Below are 15,942 nucleotides of genomic sequence, written 5' to 3' on the forward strand. Positions count from 1 at the left end.
TGATGCGATAAGGCATACCTGTGTTTTCTCAATGGTGGCTGTATGTCTATCACACATGGGGCTGATGTCCAGACCTTTTTCCCGTTCAAGGTCTCCCTGCAGGAAAAATTCCTGCATGATTCGATCCACCCACATCTTGTACATCTGGAGAGGCTTGGTGGGGTTACTGAGGTCAGAGCAGTGAACCATGTTCTGTAACACCTGTAAATACATAATATACCTGTTTATATAACTGTACAGCCAACATATCTATCTGAGTTACTGTAAACAACACACATGTCTGATAAACTGTAAACAACACACCTGTCTTTAATATTGTAAACAACACACCTGTCTGCGTAACTGTAAATATAACCCAGTGGTTTAGGTTTAGGTAAATAAATAAATCATGGTGTTGCTCAAATAATATTGATAAAAAGAATTGTGTAGAATTATTTCATTAGATATATTATATCTATCTATTGTTGATATAAACCTAACATAGTTGAAGTGTGTCCAGCTGTAAAACCATTGTTACCTCCCTTTAACTGCCTCTCACCCAACTACGAGTCGAGATACAGGTTAGCAAAGTAAGTGTCATGGTAGGATACGTTTAATGTTTTGCCCTTTCTGCTGTACATGTATTTGGTTGCCATGGTTACCTGTATTCTGTCAGAGTAGTTGTCCAGTAGAAGAACACCAGAGCCTGCCACTTTCTTTGTTTCCACCATTGTCTTTAAGTCAGCCAGCAAGCTCATGTGTTTAGACATATCCGTAGCCAAAACCTGTAAAAAAAGGCCAGTTTATGGTCAATAACTGTCATTTGAAGTGTAACTATCCAAGGACAATGAAATGTCTGGACCAAGACACGGGTCCTCAGAAATCCAACAGAGCTGCCATTTGCATTTATTCTGTTATATACCCTGGTTTCCAACAGATGAATATGTAGTGGTGGGCTTATTGCAGGGCAATAAAATAACATGGAAGTGTAATAGACATAGGTGGGCTAAATAAAGACATGGTATTGACCGACTGTCAATTCTATTACATGTAGGCATCATCAATAACCAAATTAACGTTGCAGCTCTTCGTATTAAAATTTTCGGACTTTGGGTGTTTCAAAACGGACCACTCAATGCATTTGATTCTGTGTACCTACCATGTCAATGACCATTTTACGTAGGGTTTGTCGCTGCTTGCCAGTTAGGTTAAAGAGAATGTCACAGTTTTCTTCCTGCAGGAGTTTGAACGCTACAGCCAGGTGATGATTTTCCAGGACAGATTCGTCGTTGTACATGAGGGCAAGTTCTGAACCTAAAAAATCAGAAAGTTGTTAAAGATGGAAATCTTTGATATTTTAAAATGTTATAAAGTATAAACACTAGGGCAATGATATTAAATCTGTTTAATAGGATCTATCAGAAAGATGGTCTAACATACAAAAAGGTAATAATGAAGCATATCTCTTTCTACGTAAGGACATTTAAGGAATTTTACGGTAGGCTAGCCAATTTAATTTGAATTAAAACATAGATCAAGGAATCTAAAGCACAGGAATTTTTTCTTCTTCCGTGTATGTAAACTAAATAAGTTAAACAGCGTATTCTATAATCATGTACATTGTAAGTGTATAACAATGTATAATTTTTCTATAATTAATTATACGATTATACTTAAACTGTGTATGTTTAACAGTGTATTTTTATATGTAGTTAACAGCCGGATTTGAACCCATATCCATGGTGCTACTTACTAGTGTTAACAAGGTACTGGTTCGTTAAACCAGGATGATCAACATCATGCATTGCACATGCAAATATGGCTGCAAGGACTTCTAAATCTGTGAACACATTCTGTAAAAAACAAATATAATCACATTTAGTTGAGTTACTTCTCAACAGATGACCCAATAGCCTATATAACACATGTAGATAATGAAATATACATGTATATATACAGTCATGTATATATATAGTCTTCCTTTATCATTTGTGTTTCTATTTATGAACAAGAGATCCCAGAGGGATCTTGGCGCCCACCATTGAATGATCTTTATAGGTTCCATGTCAGATTGATCTTTTCTCTACTTTTCCCTTCCTCTAAGTCTTACTAATCTGTGTAAATTCAGAAACAGCCCTCTAGTACTTTGCAAACAATTTAAGATTTAGCGATAATGGCTGTCTGTTGTTTTCGGATTGGTCCGAAAATGCAACACCAGGGACCAAGGGGAGCCTACATATGAAATTCGAGAAAGATCCCTTCAGTACCTTCTGTAAAATAGCGATAACAAACTTCAATTGTCAAAATACAAGATGGCTGCCTGTCGGGCAGGTTGTTTTCTGACTGGTCTCAAAATCCAATATGCATAACTAGGCACAGAGGGCAACCTACAAATGAAATTTCAGAAAGATCCCTTCAGCAATTTCTGATAAATAGCGACAACAAACTTGAATTGTCAAAATCCAAGATGGCTGCCTGTCGGCCATGTTGTTTTCCTATTGGTCCCAAGATGCAATATGCAGAACTACAGACCAAGGGCAACTTACAAAAACGTTTGAGAAAGATCCCTTCAGTACTTTCTCAGAAATAGCGATAACAAACTTCAATTGTCAAAATCCAAGATGGCTGCCAGTCGGCCATGTTGTTTTCCGATTGGTCTCAAAATGTAATATGCATAACTAGGCACCAAGGGGAACCTATATATGAAATTTGAGAAAGATCCCTTCAGTACTTTCTGAGAAATAGCGATAACAAACTTCAATTGTCAAAATCCAGATGGCTGCCTGTCGGCCATGTTGTTTTCCGATAGGTCTCAAAATGCAATATGCATAACTAGGCACCAAGGGGAACCTACATATGAAATTTGAGAAAGATCCCTTCAGCACTTTCTCAGAAATAGCGATAACAAACTTCAATTATCAAAATCCAAGATGGCTGCCTGTCGGCCATGTTGTTTTCCGATTGGTCTCAAAATGCAATATGCATAACTAGGCACCAAGGGGAGCCGACATATGAAATTTGAGAAAGATCCCTTCAGTACTTTCTCAGAAATAGCGATAACAAACTTCAATTATCAAAATCCAAGACGGCTGCCTGTCGGCCATGTTGTTTTCTGATTGGTCTCAAAATGCAATATGCATAACTAGGCACCAAGGGGAATCTACATATGAAATTTGAGAAAGATCCCTTCAGTACTTTCTCAGAAATAGCGATAACAAACTTCAATTATCAAAATCCAAGATGGCTGCCTGTCGGCCATGTTGTTTTCCGATTGGTCTCAAAATGCAATATGCATAACTAGGCACCAAGGGGAGCCTATATATGAAATTTGAGAAAGATCCCTTCAGTACTTTCTCAGAAATAGCGATAACAAACTTCAATTATCAAAATCCAAGATGGCTGCCTGTCGGCCATGTTGTTTTCTGATTGGTCTCAAAATGCAATATGCATAACTAGGCACCAAGAGAAACATACATATGAAATTTGAGAAAGATCCCTTCAGTACTTTCTCAGAAATAGCGATAACAAACTTCAATTGTCAAAATCCAAGATGGCTGCCTGTCGGCCATGTTGTTTTCCGATTGGTCTCAAAATGCAATATGCATAACTAGACACCAAGGGGAACATACATATGAAATTTGAGAAAAATCCTTTCAGTACTTTCTGAGGATTAGCGATAACAAGAATTGTTTACGGACGGATGGACGGAGGGACGGACGGACGGAGGGACGGACGGACGGACGACGGACCACGGACGCAGGGCGATTTGAATAGCCCACCATCTGATGATGGTGGGCTAAAAATTACAAATTTTGAGGAACAGCTTACTAGTACTGGATTTGAAAGCTGAAGGCACTAGTAAGGTGGTTGTTGAACTTTTTTGATATATTTATCCACACCATGCGCATACCAACTTTTTACGACTGGTAAGGACTCGAAAGCTAAGACAAACGATGTCTCAGAATTATGATTGGTAAGGATTCGACTTCCAAGTCAGACAATGTCTCAGAATTATGATTGGTAAGGACTTGACTTCCAAGTCAGACAATGTCTCAGAATTATGATTGGTAAGGACTTGACTTCCAAGTCAGACAATGTCTCGGAATTATGATTGGTAAGGATTCGACAGCTATTAAGTCAGACAATGTCTCGGAATTATGATTGGTAAGGACTTGACATCCAAGTCAGACAATGTCACAGAATTATGATTGGTAAGGACTTGACATCCAAGTCAGACAATGTCTCGGAATTATGATTGGTAAGGACTTGACATCCAAGTCAGACAATGTCTCGGAATTATGATTGGTAAGGACTTGACATCCAAGTCAGACAATGTCTCGGAATTATGATTGGTAAGGACTTGACTTCCAAGTCAGACAATGTCTCGGAATTATGATTGGTAAGGACTTGACATCCAAGTCAGACAATGTCTCGGAATTATGATTGGTAAGGACTTGACATCCAAGTCAGACAATGTCTCGGAATTATGATTGGTAAGGACTTGACATCCAAGTCAGACAATGTCTCGGAATTATGATTGGTAAGGACTTGACATCCAAGTCAGACAATGTCTCGGAATTATGATTGGTAAGGACTTGACATCCAAGTCAGACAATGTCACAGAATTATGATTGGTAAGGACTTGACATCCAAGTCAGACAATGTCTCAGAATTATGATTGGTAAGGACTTGACTTCCAAGTCAGACAATGTCTCGGAATTATGATTGGTAAGGACTTGACTTCCAAGTCAGACAATGTCACAGAATTATGATTGGTAAGGACTTGACATCCAAGTCAGACAATGTCTCAGAATTATGATTGGTAAGGACTTGACTTCCAAGTCAGACAATGTCTCGGAATTATGATTGGTAAGGATTCGACAGCTATTAAGTCAGACAATGTCTCGGAATTATGATTGGTAAGGACTTGACATCCAAGTCAGACAATGTCTCGGAATTATGATTGGTAAGGATTCGACAGCTATTAAGTCAGATAATGTCTCAGAATTATGGTTTGTATGGATTCGACTCGGACGATGTCTTGGAATTTACGAATTGGTTATGACAAAGATGTTTTTAAAGCTATTTTTCCAAATTTGTATATATTTATTCTTGCAAACACTAAAAGCTTCACTTCCATAGCCATTTTTTTACCTGCAGTAGAAGAAACTCTGCCCCCCCCCCCCCTCCCAAATCCAGTATTAGGTACTACTTAGAATCTACACTATTTAGTACTGGCAGTATACATCAATATAGATAGTTATGTCTATTGCACCTATTGACCTGTCAAATTACCAGGCAGGAATCATACAGGCATGATGACCAACCAGAAGGAATTAAGGACAGACGTAAATACATATACGGCTTGAGCTGTTAATTACTCCATACACGACATGAAGTCCTCCACTACACTCTACTTATCTGGGTGTTTTATCCCAAGTTATTTAGTTGAAGTATTTCTCTGTCTATTAAAGACAGAACTGACGTCATTTCACTAGGGCGAACAGATCACCCTCTTACATTGCCATGATAGGTCTTCTGCCAATTAATGCTTTTTTATCAGTTTTCTCAGGAATCTGTTGACCAAGCATGGTGAATGTGGTTAATGATGATGCTTTCACCCCCAGATGTTCAGGTTAGTATCTGCCAATATTGTGTTTGGATTATACCAAAGAGCTAAACAGGGGTCATGGATTTAGGCCATTTACGTAGAATTTCACAGAGTGATTTCGTCATCGTAGAACCAGAAATGGGTGTGGAGGTGTCTGTTGTCTTTGTTGATAAATTGGGTGTAACACCATTTAGGTAAAATAGTAGTTGTCAATTTAGTATGTATACTTTAATGAACTTTAAAGATGTCAGTTTCAGTAGATAAAATTTATAAAACAAATGAATAGAAATATGTATTAATTTAATCACTTTCTTATTACATGTATTAGTATTTTGTTGGCAATATTTTCATCATTTTATGTTGGTTAAAATTTTCCACCATTTTATGTTGGCAATTTTTTTTATCATTTTCTTTTGGCAATATTTTTGCCATTTCATGTTGGCAATATTTTCACCATTTTCTTTTGGTAATATTTTTGCCATTTTTGCTGGCAATATTTTCACCAAATTATGTTGGCAATATTTTCACCATTTTCTTTTGGTAATATTTTTGCCATTTCATGTTGGCAATATTTTTGCCATTTCATGTTGGCAATATTTTCACCGTTTTATTTTGGTTATATTTTTGCCATTTTTGTTGGCAATATTTTCACCAAATTATGTTGATAATTTTCACCATTTTATGTTGATAACATTTTCACCATTGTATACTGGTAATATTTTCACCATATTTCATATTGGCATTATTTTCACTGATTTATGTTGGCAATGTTTTCACACTCTTGTGTAGGTAACAGTTTGTTTTCCTGTACACATGTTCACCCTAAGGTTAGTGTAAAGCTAAATTTCTTACCTCAAGAGCTTGTGATGAAAGAAGAACATGCGTAGATTGCACAACATCTGCTGCATGCATGGAATTATGGTAGGGTACGTCTGCGTGGTAATGATCTTCAAGATGCATTAAATATGTGACTAGGGTAGTGTTAGGGATCTGAAAGGTTTTCATTAAATTTCGTTCCTGGAAAAAAAACAAAAAACATTGTATATACTTATAAATAAAAAATATTTTTGATATATCACAGGATGAAATTTATGATGAGTGACTTTTTAAGATCAAAGACAAAAAGCGTTATCTTTAAATCAACCAGGCAAATTAATTTGTTTTAAAAGATTTTCAACACATATTTGCTTCTTGTATGAATTTGTTCATAAAGACAGTTTGTTTACAAACAGTACCTGTATTTGACTTTTAATCTTTTTAAGATCACAAGATCATTTGTATCCATTTTATGTCCCCATATATCCTTAACTTTTGCAAGTACTTAAATTTGAACAAATGTTTTTGTTTGCATTAATCTAAATTTTCACTAGTTTGAACAGATGTATGATGACTATGGAGAACTTACCTGGAATATCATGTATGTAACACAGGTTAGAGGTTGTTTGTTGGATAAGTCGGATATTTTGAAAAGGTCAATGCCCCATTTATTTATGTCCTCAAGATACTGCAAGTAATCATAAAATACATTATAAATATTGATTAAAATACAATACAATTTTGTAACAATTACAAATAACATAAGACGCAATTCCATGAAATATGCCACTTATCATCATTCCAGGCCTAATTTATCTGCATGAAGTATAATTTTATAAAAGCTGTCCTTTACTCTTTTTCCTGAAATAAACATATTTTCATCTCTTTTTCTGTTTTAACTAATTAGGACTAGACAGTCTGTGTGGTAATGATCTTCAATAAGCATTAGATATGTGACTAGGGTATTATTGATAGGGATCTGTTTTAACTAATTAGGACTAGAAAGTTGGTTACTTCTATAATCTGCAATAGAGAGTTGACAAGATGTTAAACAAACATCTACCTGACCAAGGTCCTCCTGGTGAGCTGTCTCCACACCAAACTTCGGTACAATTCCTGTGAAACTGTTGGCATGCTTTAATTTGCGGACACCTGTTATTTTTGTCATCGGCCTTCGTTCGGAGTCTGGCGTTACCTCTTTCTCCTCTCTGATTGGCTGATCCTTATGGTCTTCTACCTTGAATGTCGGTAAATCCAGTTCCTGTTGCTTATCTGTAAATACACCATTAGAAAAATGTAAGAATCAATGCAGAAAGAACCCACCGCAAGTCTCTCAAGTTTCCTGGCCTCGGTCCCAACGGGAAGTTACACATTACTTACAACAGTCCAGCAACACTTTCATCACTAATTCACAATCAAGCCTTAAATTTACGTACACAAACACTTCCTGTCTCCTTTAATTACTAACACATTAACCTATATATCCTGGAGTAGTTAGTAAATTCCCGTAATTGTATGACAATCCACTTCTATGACTTACTTAGGGTATAAACACTTACAACAAAGTTTCCTTTTTGAAAGAATCTTTTTTTTTTTTTAGAATTCAAAAGATCAATAGTATTAAAATGTACTAAGATACGTATCATGTAAAATGTAACTTAGATATGTATCATGTAAAATGTTCTACTGTATCAATGCCAGGTAATACATTTTCCAAAGTCAAATGTAGTTCAGTAAGACTGCCAACAACAGTCACTGTCCTTCAATAAGCCCAACCCGCTTTGATACTGATTTATGTGTAATGGCCCCTGGGCTTTTGACAGGATGACTATGGTAAATTTCAGCTAACTATTAACCTATATATATTGTTTTATCAGATGATACATATACTGCTTCATCAGAATGGATAGGTATGTAAAATATAAAACAATAAAATAGGCATTTTGTAGGTATTATTCATTACCGAGAGAGGGTATATACATCAAATTTATAGTTGAAGTGGCAAGGATATTTAATAATGATACATCACGGTGACAATTAAAAGCTTAGTGTGTATCTGACAAAAAGTTCATCATTTCATTTATAGTACTTTACACCAGTAATGTAGTACACGTGTGATGTAGTACACCTGTGATGTACGTAGTACACCTGTAATGTAATACACCTGTAATGTAGTACACCTATAATGTAGTACACCTGTAATGTAGTACACCTGTGATGTAGTACACCTGTGATGTTCATAATTTCATTTATGGTACTTTACACCTGTAATGTAGTACACCTGTAATGTAGTACAACTGTGATGTAGTACACCTGTGATGTAGTACACCTGTGATCTTCATAATTTCATTTATGGTACTTTACACCTGTAATGTAGTACACCTGTAATGTAGTACACCTGTGATGTTCATAATTTCATTTATGGTACTTTACACCTGTAATGTAGTACACCTGTAATGTAGTACACCTGTGATGTAGTACACCGGTGTTCTCAATCATGTAATCTGTTTTGATATATAATGAAGATGATGATAAGGCTATATAATTAACATTTGTTATGTGATAAAAGGACCATTCAATAAACACAATGAATAGCTATGTGATAAAAGGACCATTCAATAAACACAATGAATAGCTATGTGATAAAAGGACCATTCAATAAACACAATGAATAGCTATGTACTGGTACTTTTTGGCTTAAAGCTATCAGCAATTTTTTTTTGCAAAATCATACATGATGGTGCAATTAAAAAAGGAAAGAATTCCCTGTCACATCTGTCATAAAACCAGAAGACTTTGTGGTTTGAATCACGTGACCCAGAGCAGACACACTGTCATGACTCATTATCAACATGTGAAGAATTCAGGAAGATTTTACATAAGAACTTGATGACATCAAAGATTTGTCAATGCCCCCTTGTCCTCTACAGAGTCTATGGATGACAATGATTTTATTCTTATAAATATACACAGTGTCGAGACTTTAAGAACTTGATGCCATTGAAGACTTGCCAATGTGGCCTTGTCCTCCTGTAGATGGAGATTATATTATTATTATATAGATACCAAAGACTTGCCACAGCCTCCCACCTCATGAAGGAGACAAATAATCGAGGTTGTGGAGAATCTCTCTCAGACTGACGCCTGATTGGTCCTCACCAATCCCAGTTTAATCGGGTGTATATGAGGCATGAAAACGGGCCTTATGAGGGTCGTGTAATTGCACTCTCCAATCCACTAACTTGTTGTTTTACCTATGAACTACTTAACATTACAGCCAGTTCAAAGCCTTGTCAGCTTGACAACAAATTAATGTGAAACTTATACCGATATATTCCTGAAAACTTGGAAATTCATCAGAGACATAATTCTGAGGTATCCAGAGAACTCAAGTAAAACAATTGTAAAAAAAATAATCATCATTATCTTTTTTCTCTCTGTCCTTAACAACAGATAATTTCAGCTGATTAGACTTGCATACAATCTAGGACTATAATCTATGGTAATCATTGAGGAGTGTTGTTGACGTGTTATTGTAACCAATCTCTAAGTATGAACACTTCATTATCACGTCATATATTAGGCTAATTATTTAGTGAACATGAAAGTTAAATAGGTGTTTGTCCATACATCTATTAAATAGCTAGGTGTCTGTCCATACATCTGTTAAATAGATAGGTGTCTGTCCATACATCTGTTAAATAGGTGTCTGTCTATACATCTGTTAAATAGGTGTCTGTCTATACATCAGTTAAATAGGTGTCTGTCTATACATCAGTTAAATAGGTGTCTGTCCATACATCTGTTAAATAGGTGTCTGTCCATACATCTGTTAAATAGGTGTCTGTCCATACATCTGTTAAATAGGTGTCTGTCCATACATCTGTTAAATAGGTGTCTGTCCATACATCTGTTAAATAGGTGTCTGTCCATACATCTGTTAAATAGGTGTCTGTCTATACATCAGTTAAATAGGTGTCTGTCTATACATCTGTTAAATAGGTGTCTGTCTATACATCTGTTAAATAGGTGTCTATCTATACATCTGTTAAATAGGTGTCTGTCTATACATCAGTTAAATAGGTGTCTGTCTATACATCAGTTAAATAGGTGTCTGTCTATACATCAGTTAAATAGGTGTCTGTCTATACATCAGTTAAATAGGTGTCTGTCCATACATCTGTTAAATAGGTGTCTGTCTATACATCTGTTAAATAGGTGTCTATCTATACATCTGTTAAATAGGTGTCTGTCTATACATCAGTTAAATAGGTGTCTGTCTATAGGTGTCTGTCTATACATCAGTTAAATAGGTGTCTGTCTATACATCAGTTAAATAGGTGTCTGTCTATACATCAGTTAAATAGGTGTCTGTCTATACATCAGTTAAATAGGTGTCAGTCCATACATCTGTTAAATAGGTGTCTGTCCATACATCTGTTAAATAGGTGTCTGTCCATACATCTGTTAAATAGGTGTCTGTCCATACATCTGTTAAATAGGTGTCTGTCTATACATCTGTTAAATAGGTGTCTGTCCATACATCTGTAAAAAAGCTAGGTGTCTGTCCATACATCTGTAAAATAGCTAGGTGTCTGTCCATACATCTGTAAAATAGCTAGGTGTCTGTCCATACAGCTCTACTCGTGTTATTTTTTGTTTCTCAGAAAGAGGAGTAATGGGCTGGTCTATGCTGTTGTGGTTGTGTCCCTGAGCAAGACACTTTACCCTAATTGCTCGCATACGACAGGCCTCCTGTATGGGGTTTAGTTAGGTAGTCACCAGCTAGTCACCAGCTACTACAAGGAGACCTTCCTCAAACTGAACCTGGCTGTTCTTGTGATTGGCCAGCCAATTAGTAGTTCATTCATTCTTTTTTTGTATATATCACTGATATTTTTAGATTTAGTATTATTTGAATGCCAAAATATCTAAAATTGATTTTCCTCAAAGTTCTCTATTACAAATCTAGACTTTATTATTGTGTATGTGTTTATCAGCTGTAAACTGCTCATGTTTGTGCTGACAGGCTGTCAGTATGGCAATAAACATCATTTAAATACAGCTGCCAAATTGTGTACAAATTGTACCAGTTGCTAAATTTAAGACATTACATTAAGATGATACAACTGGGAAATACTGAAACAGAAGCTTTAAATGCCCTTGCTTGTTAACCCTGTCATGTTTATATATACAAGTACATTGATTACGATGAAAATAATTGCAGCACACTACATATTTATTCCCCTTTCTATCTTGTTTCGTCCAATCTGTCTTTTCCTATACAGCCGTGGTGCTTCCTTTTCCCCCATTGTTTGTCCATCAGTCTTAATTATCCTGTACCTATCTGTCCATCTGTTTGTCCTATCTATTTATCAATACATCTGTTTTGTTCTTTCTGTCTGTTTTCCACCTATTTACCAGTCTCTCAATCTTCCTTGCCCTACTTGTCCATTTTGTCTGTCTCTCCTGTCCTATATATCTGTCTATTCATCTGTTTTGTTCTTTCTGTCTGTTTTCCACCTATTTACCGGTCTCTCAATCTTCCTTGCCCTACTTGTCCATTTTGTCTGTCTCTCCTGTCCTATATATCTGTCTATTCATCTGTTTTGTTCTTTCTGTCTGTTTTCCACCTATTTACATATCTCTCAATCTTCCTTGCCCTACTTGTCCATTTTGTCTGTCTTTCCTGTCCTATATATCTGTCTATTCATCTGTTTTGTTCTTTCTGTCTGTTTTCCACCTAGTTACCTATCTCTCTCAATCTTCCTTGCCCTACTCGACTGTCTGTCAATCTGTTTTGCTCTTTTGTCTGTCTCTCCTGTCCTAGCTATCTGTCAATCTGTTTTGCTCTTTTGTCTGTCTCTCCTGTCCTAGCTATCTGTCAATCTGTTTTGTCCTTTTGTCCGTCTCTCCTGTCCAATCTATCTGTACTCTATGTAGGGTGCAGCACCTCTGATCCTTGTATTGTACGAAACCTCTATTATCTTACATATGATCTTATATAACAGCCTCGGTAACCAAAACGTACAATGTAGAACTTTCAAACATGTACTTAACATTAAAGGCCAACTGGCTGAATGTAAGATGTACTGATTCCTCAACTGGCAAGAGCGAAAAAAACGTGAAATTATGCAGTTTAAATGTATACCAAGATAACCCATTTTTTCACTGTAGAAATATTTGGCATTTTGCCTTGTGGAAACACATATCTTCTGAATGAAATCGCCTAGCTATCTCTACAGTGCTGTCAAATCAACTTCCAGACACTCGACCAATCTCAAACGCTTAGAGGTAAAATGTGGAAAGGTTGGTGAAAGGATAGACAGAGGCTTAAAGGCTTTCTGTTTGCATCCCCTTGTCAAAATGAAATGAGTGAGTAGGCGTCATGGCTTGAATTAATTGGTTTCTGCTGTTTGTAACTTCAAGTTGTCATAGCAACCAGATGTAATCATGGTAACAAAACTTTTTGAAATACAGAAAAAATAAATTCAATTTTTGATACAAAGAAAAAATGTATACATCATCATGATTTTGATTTGTTCAATGAAAAATAATGATATAAATAAAGATAAAGCGGTTTCAGAGATATAGAAAGTTTATAGAATGCTTGCATGCCAAGGAAAGATTGGCGATACCAAAATTGTTTATACGCCATCATTAGAGCTGTCTACATCACAAATGAGTCTGTTTATTCCCAGGTATAATTACATAACAACATTAGGTGTTATGTGTAATATCACTTTATGCAGCGAGCACATTTCTGTCACTTGCATAATCAGCATAGGTAGACTACACACAGGTATTCCATCATGTCTGTCTTAACTGTCAAAATTATTTTTATTTTAATGCAATAAATCTCTTGTTAGATAATTTAATCCACTTCCTGCAGCCATGAACCAATGACCTTTAACTTTCGCTGACCTTTCCTACGACAACAACCACAAGCCCTTACCTGAAGTAAAGGTATGCCATTAGGATGGTCTGCCATTGAGGAAAGTAATTTCACGCTAATTTCCCGGCAATAAACAACAGGAAAAGATGATTTAGCCTGCTAATGCTATCTGATGTAGGCGACTGCCTTCCTTTAGCCAATGCCTCCGAAACTATAGTCTACAGGGGGTTATATTTTTAGAAACACCTTTGTGCCTTCTTCGCTAATGAATACAAGTAAGGAATTTGTTCGAGAGGCTTTCCATGTACAATTTACAGCTTTAGAATCCAGTGTGTTGCCAAAGCAAACATGGAAGTGGCAGTATGAATGCAGAATAACATTTCAAGTTAATGTCAGACAAATTCCAGTCCTGGCCAGAATTCGGTAAGATATAAGCCAGGTTTATACAAAAATGAGAATCACAAACATATAACATCAATTGCTGTACAGGTATATTATGTACATATAAACAACAGACATGTTTACAAAAGAAGAACTGCATATAATTTTCTGCAGTAGCAGGTGCCCATTTAATCATCTATAGTCTAGATCCACAGGTAGCATCATTTCTAGCATTGTCTTCTCAAAATGGAGGATCAAGCAGTATACTTTCTTTCATAATTTTAATGCGTTTTTATGAAATTTAACATGAACTGATATTTGTTGTTTCCATAATTGGACAAATTAATTGTTTTTAGAGTTGTTTAATTTTTTTACAATTTTAAATATGTACACACCTGTCTAAAACTCTGAATCAACACTAATTCTTTTGTATCTATATAAATGATAATTTTTTAATCTAAAAACAAAAATTCTCTATATTAATTTGCATGTTAATTTGCTGTATTTCAAAATGACACAATCAAAAGCAAATGTTTTTGTTGATTCCATTTTGGTTATTATTTTTCAAGAATGATTTAAATATGTATCAAATATTATTTCTATGTTATTTGCAAAAAATTATACATTCAACATATGAATTTATTTTCATTTTCCTAAATTTGATCCAATATCAACAAAAAATGAAATCATGTACACTTACAGCGCCATCTTCTACATACAGGTGAGCAAGGTGTCCCCACACCTACGCTATTATCCGTGGATAGGATTCGTCCATTTATGTGGTGAGTGGGACCTGCCTGGTCCCCTCCATGGAATGGGGGCAAATTAACACCCAGAGCGACCATGGACGACATGTGGACCATTCTGTGAGATCAGACAGTCCCAAGAGATCTGAGCAAGTTTTAACTTCAATCACCCACAAAATAGTTTGTTGTTAATGCCAGGTGGAGGGAAACATACTCAACTGTTTTTTTCCCCAGCTTTTTTGTTTTTTGCTTTTGCTCAAATATTGGTGTAGTCGTTTGTTTTCATTCACAGTTTCAGGTTTTTCTAAAATTTTTGCATTTCCTTCTGAAAGTGCACCAAATTACACATAACAGTCAGTAAAATGAACTCCTTTCCTGTTTCAAAATAAATGAGGATTTACTCCTTCCTATTAATTGTAATATCTATACAGGGTTTTTGCTTTGTCACAATTCACAGAACTTTCGTAAAAAAGAAATCCAAAGCGGAAAATTATGCCGATTTCCAATTATTTGTGTAGAAGTCATTGCTTGCTTCCTGCTGTGGGTTGCATTTCCTCGTCCACTGTGTGTATAACACATTAATATGTTACCGGAGGTGTGACAAGTCAGGTCTGCTAAACTAGCCAGACTAATATAAATCCACGATGTGTTTTCATAATCGTCACAAAAAAAAGAATAAAACCTACTGTAACAGACTCGGCTAATGTTCCTGTCAAGTATGTAAATAAACACGACATGACATAATGGGAGACCGTTAATTTCACAAGTTTCTCTAAAAGAAATACATCTGTCCAGTAAACATCCTGTATGAATGACACAGTATATAAACCCAGTATGATGACAACAACATTGTCAGTTGGGACAAGAAACTATATAAAACACCAATGTTTGCCTTGTATACCACATCCGCTTGTGTAAGAGGCTTGGGTAAGATCACTGCTGCTACGTGCTAGGCCTCTCTACACTAAACTATGAATGGAAGTGTGAATGCCTGAACCTCAGGTTTGTAAGGCTCTCAAGGTGTATTGGAGGATAGTATTGTTTTTGTACACTTCTGCACATGCCCAGGCTGGGTTTATATTATGCTGTATAACTATTGACAGCTCTCTCTGAACATGTGGCCATCGGGCTGCCTGAAGACTGGCCCCCTGTAGAATATTAAAATTATAAATGAAATCAAACTTAATGACTTTGGTTTCAAATTAGGGGGAGATAATATTGAATTAGAAATTAGCGGAGCAATTCTTAAAAAAAAACAACCTAGGGGCTTGTGGCCAGTCTGGGCTGCATATTTTACTGCTATGTTTTAGCAACCTCAGGAATCAACATGGTTCGACATCAGGTTCATTCAAGTGTAATACAATGTTAGAAAGCTCAGGTTTGACTTGGTTCACTCATAAGGATTCAGCTTGGCTCATACAAGTTTGATTTATTAAAACAAGAGTTGTTCTATTTTAACAAATAATCAGAAAATATAGCAAGGATACAATAGATATAATTAGAAATGTAAATCT

At 35.9% G+C, this 15,942-nt stretch overlaps 1 protein-coding gene and 1 long non-coding RNA gene across 7 annotated transcripts in view; one reads left to right on the forward strand and one right to left on the reverse strand.

The window, feature by feature from the left end:
- LOC117325438 (cAMP-specific 3',5'-cyclic phosphodiesterase 4C-like) overlaps nucleotides 1-15,942 on the reverse strand; it is a 343,137-nt gene that overhangs the window by 3,026 nt on the left and 324,169 nt on the right. For all 6 annotated transcript variants that reach the window (XM_033881644.1, XM_033881646.1, XM_033881648.1 and 3 more), the window contains 7 exons: nucleotides 7,470-7,678; nucleotides 6,996-7,094; nucleotides 6,443-6,607; nucleotides 1,733-1,832; nucleotides 1,139-1,293; nucleotides 642-764; nucleotides 19-201 (listed from right to left, as the gene is read on the reverse strand). In XM_033881644.1, coding sequence (XP_033737535.1) covers nucleotides 19-201; nucleotides 642-764; nucleotides 1,139-1,293; nucleotides 1,733-1,832; nucleotides 6,443-6,607; nucleotides 6,996-7,094; nucleotides 7,470-7,678 — 1,034 coding nt within the window. The remainder of the gene's footprint in view (nucleotides 1-18; nucleotides 202-641; nucleotides 765-1,138; nucleotides 1,294-1,732; nucleotides 1,833-6,442; nucleotides 6,608-6,995; nucleotides 7,095-7,469; nucleotides 7,679-15,942) is intronic.
- On the forward strand, nucleotides 13,345-14,852 carry LOC117325441. The gene is made up of 2 exons (XR_004532260.1): nucleotides 13,345-13,724; nucleotides 14,404-14,852. It is a non-coding gene; the product is annotated as an uncharacterized LOC117325441 (long non-coding RNA).

Source organism: Pecten maximus, chromosome 4 (assembly GCF_902652985.1).
Source record: "Pecten maximus chromosome 4, xPecMax1.1, whole genome shotgun sequence".
In the NCBI taxonomy this organism is placed as follows: Eukaryota; Metazoa; Mollusca; class Bivalvia; order Pectinida; family Pectinidae; genus Pecten; species Pecten maximus.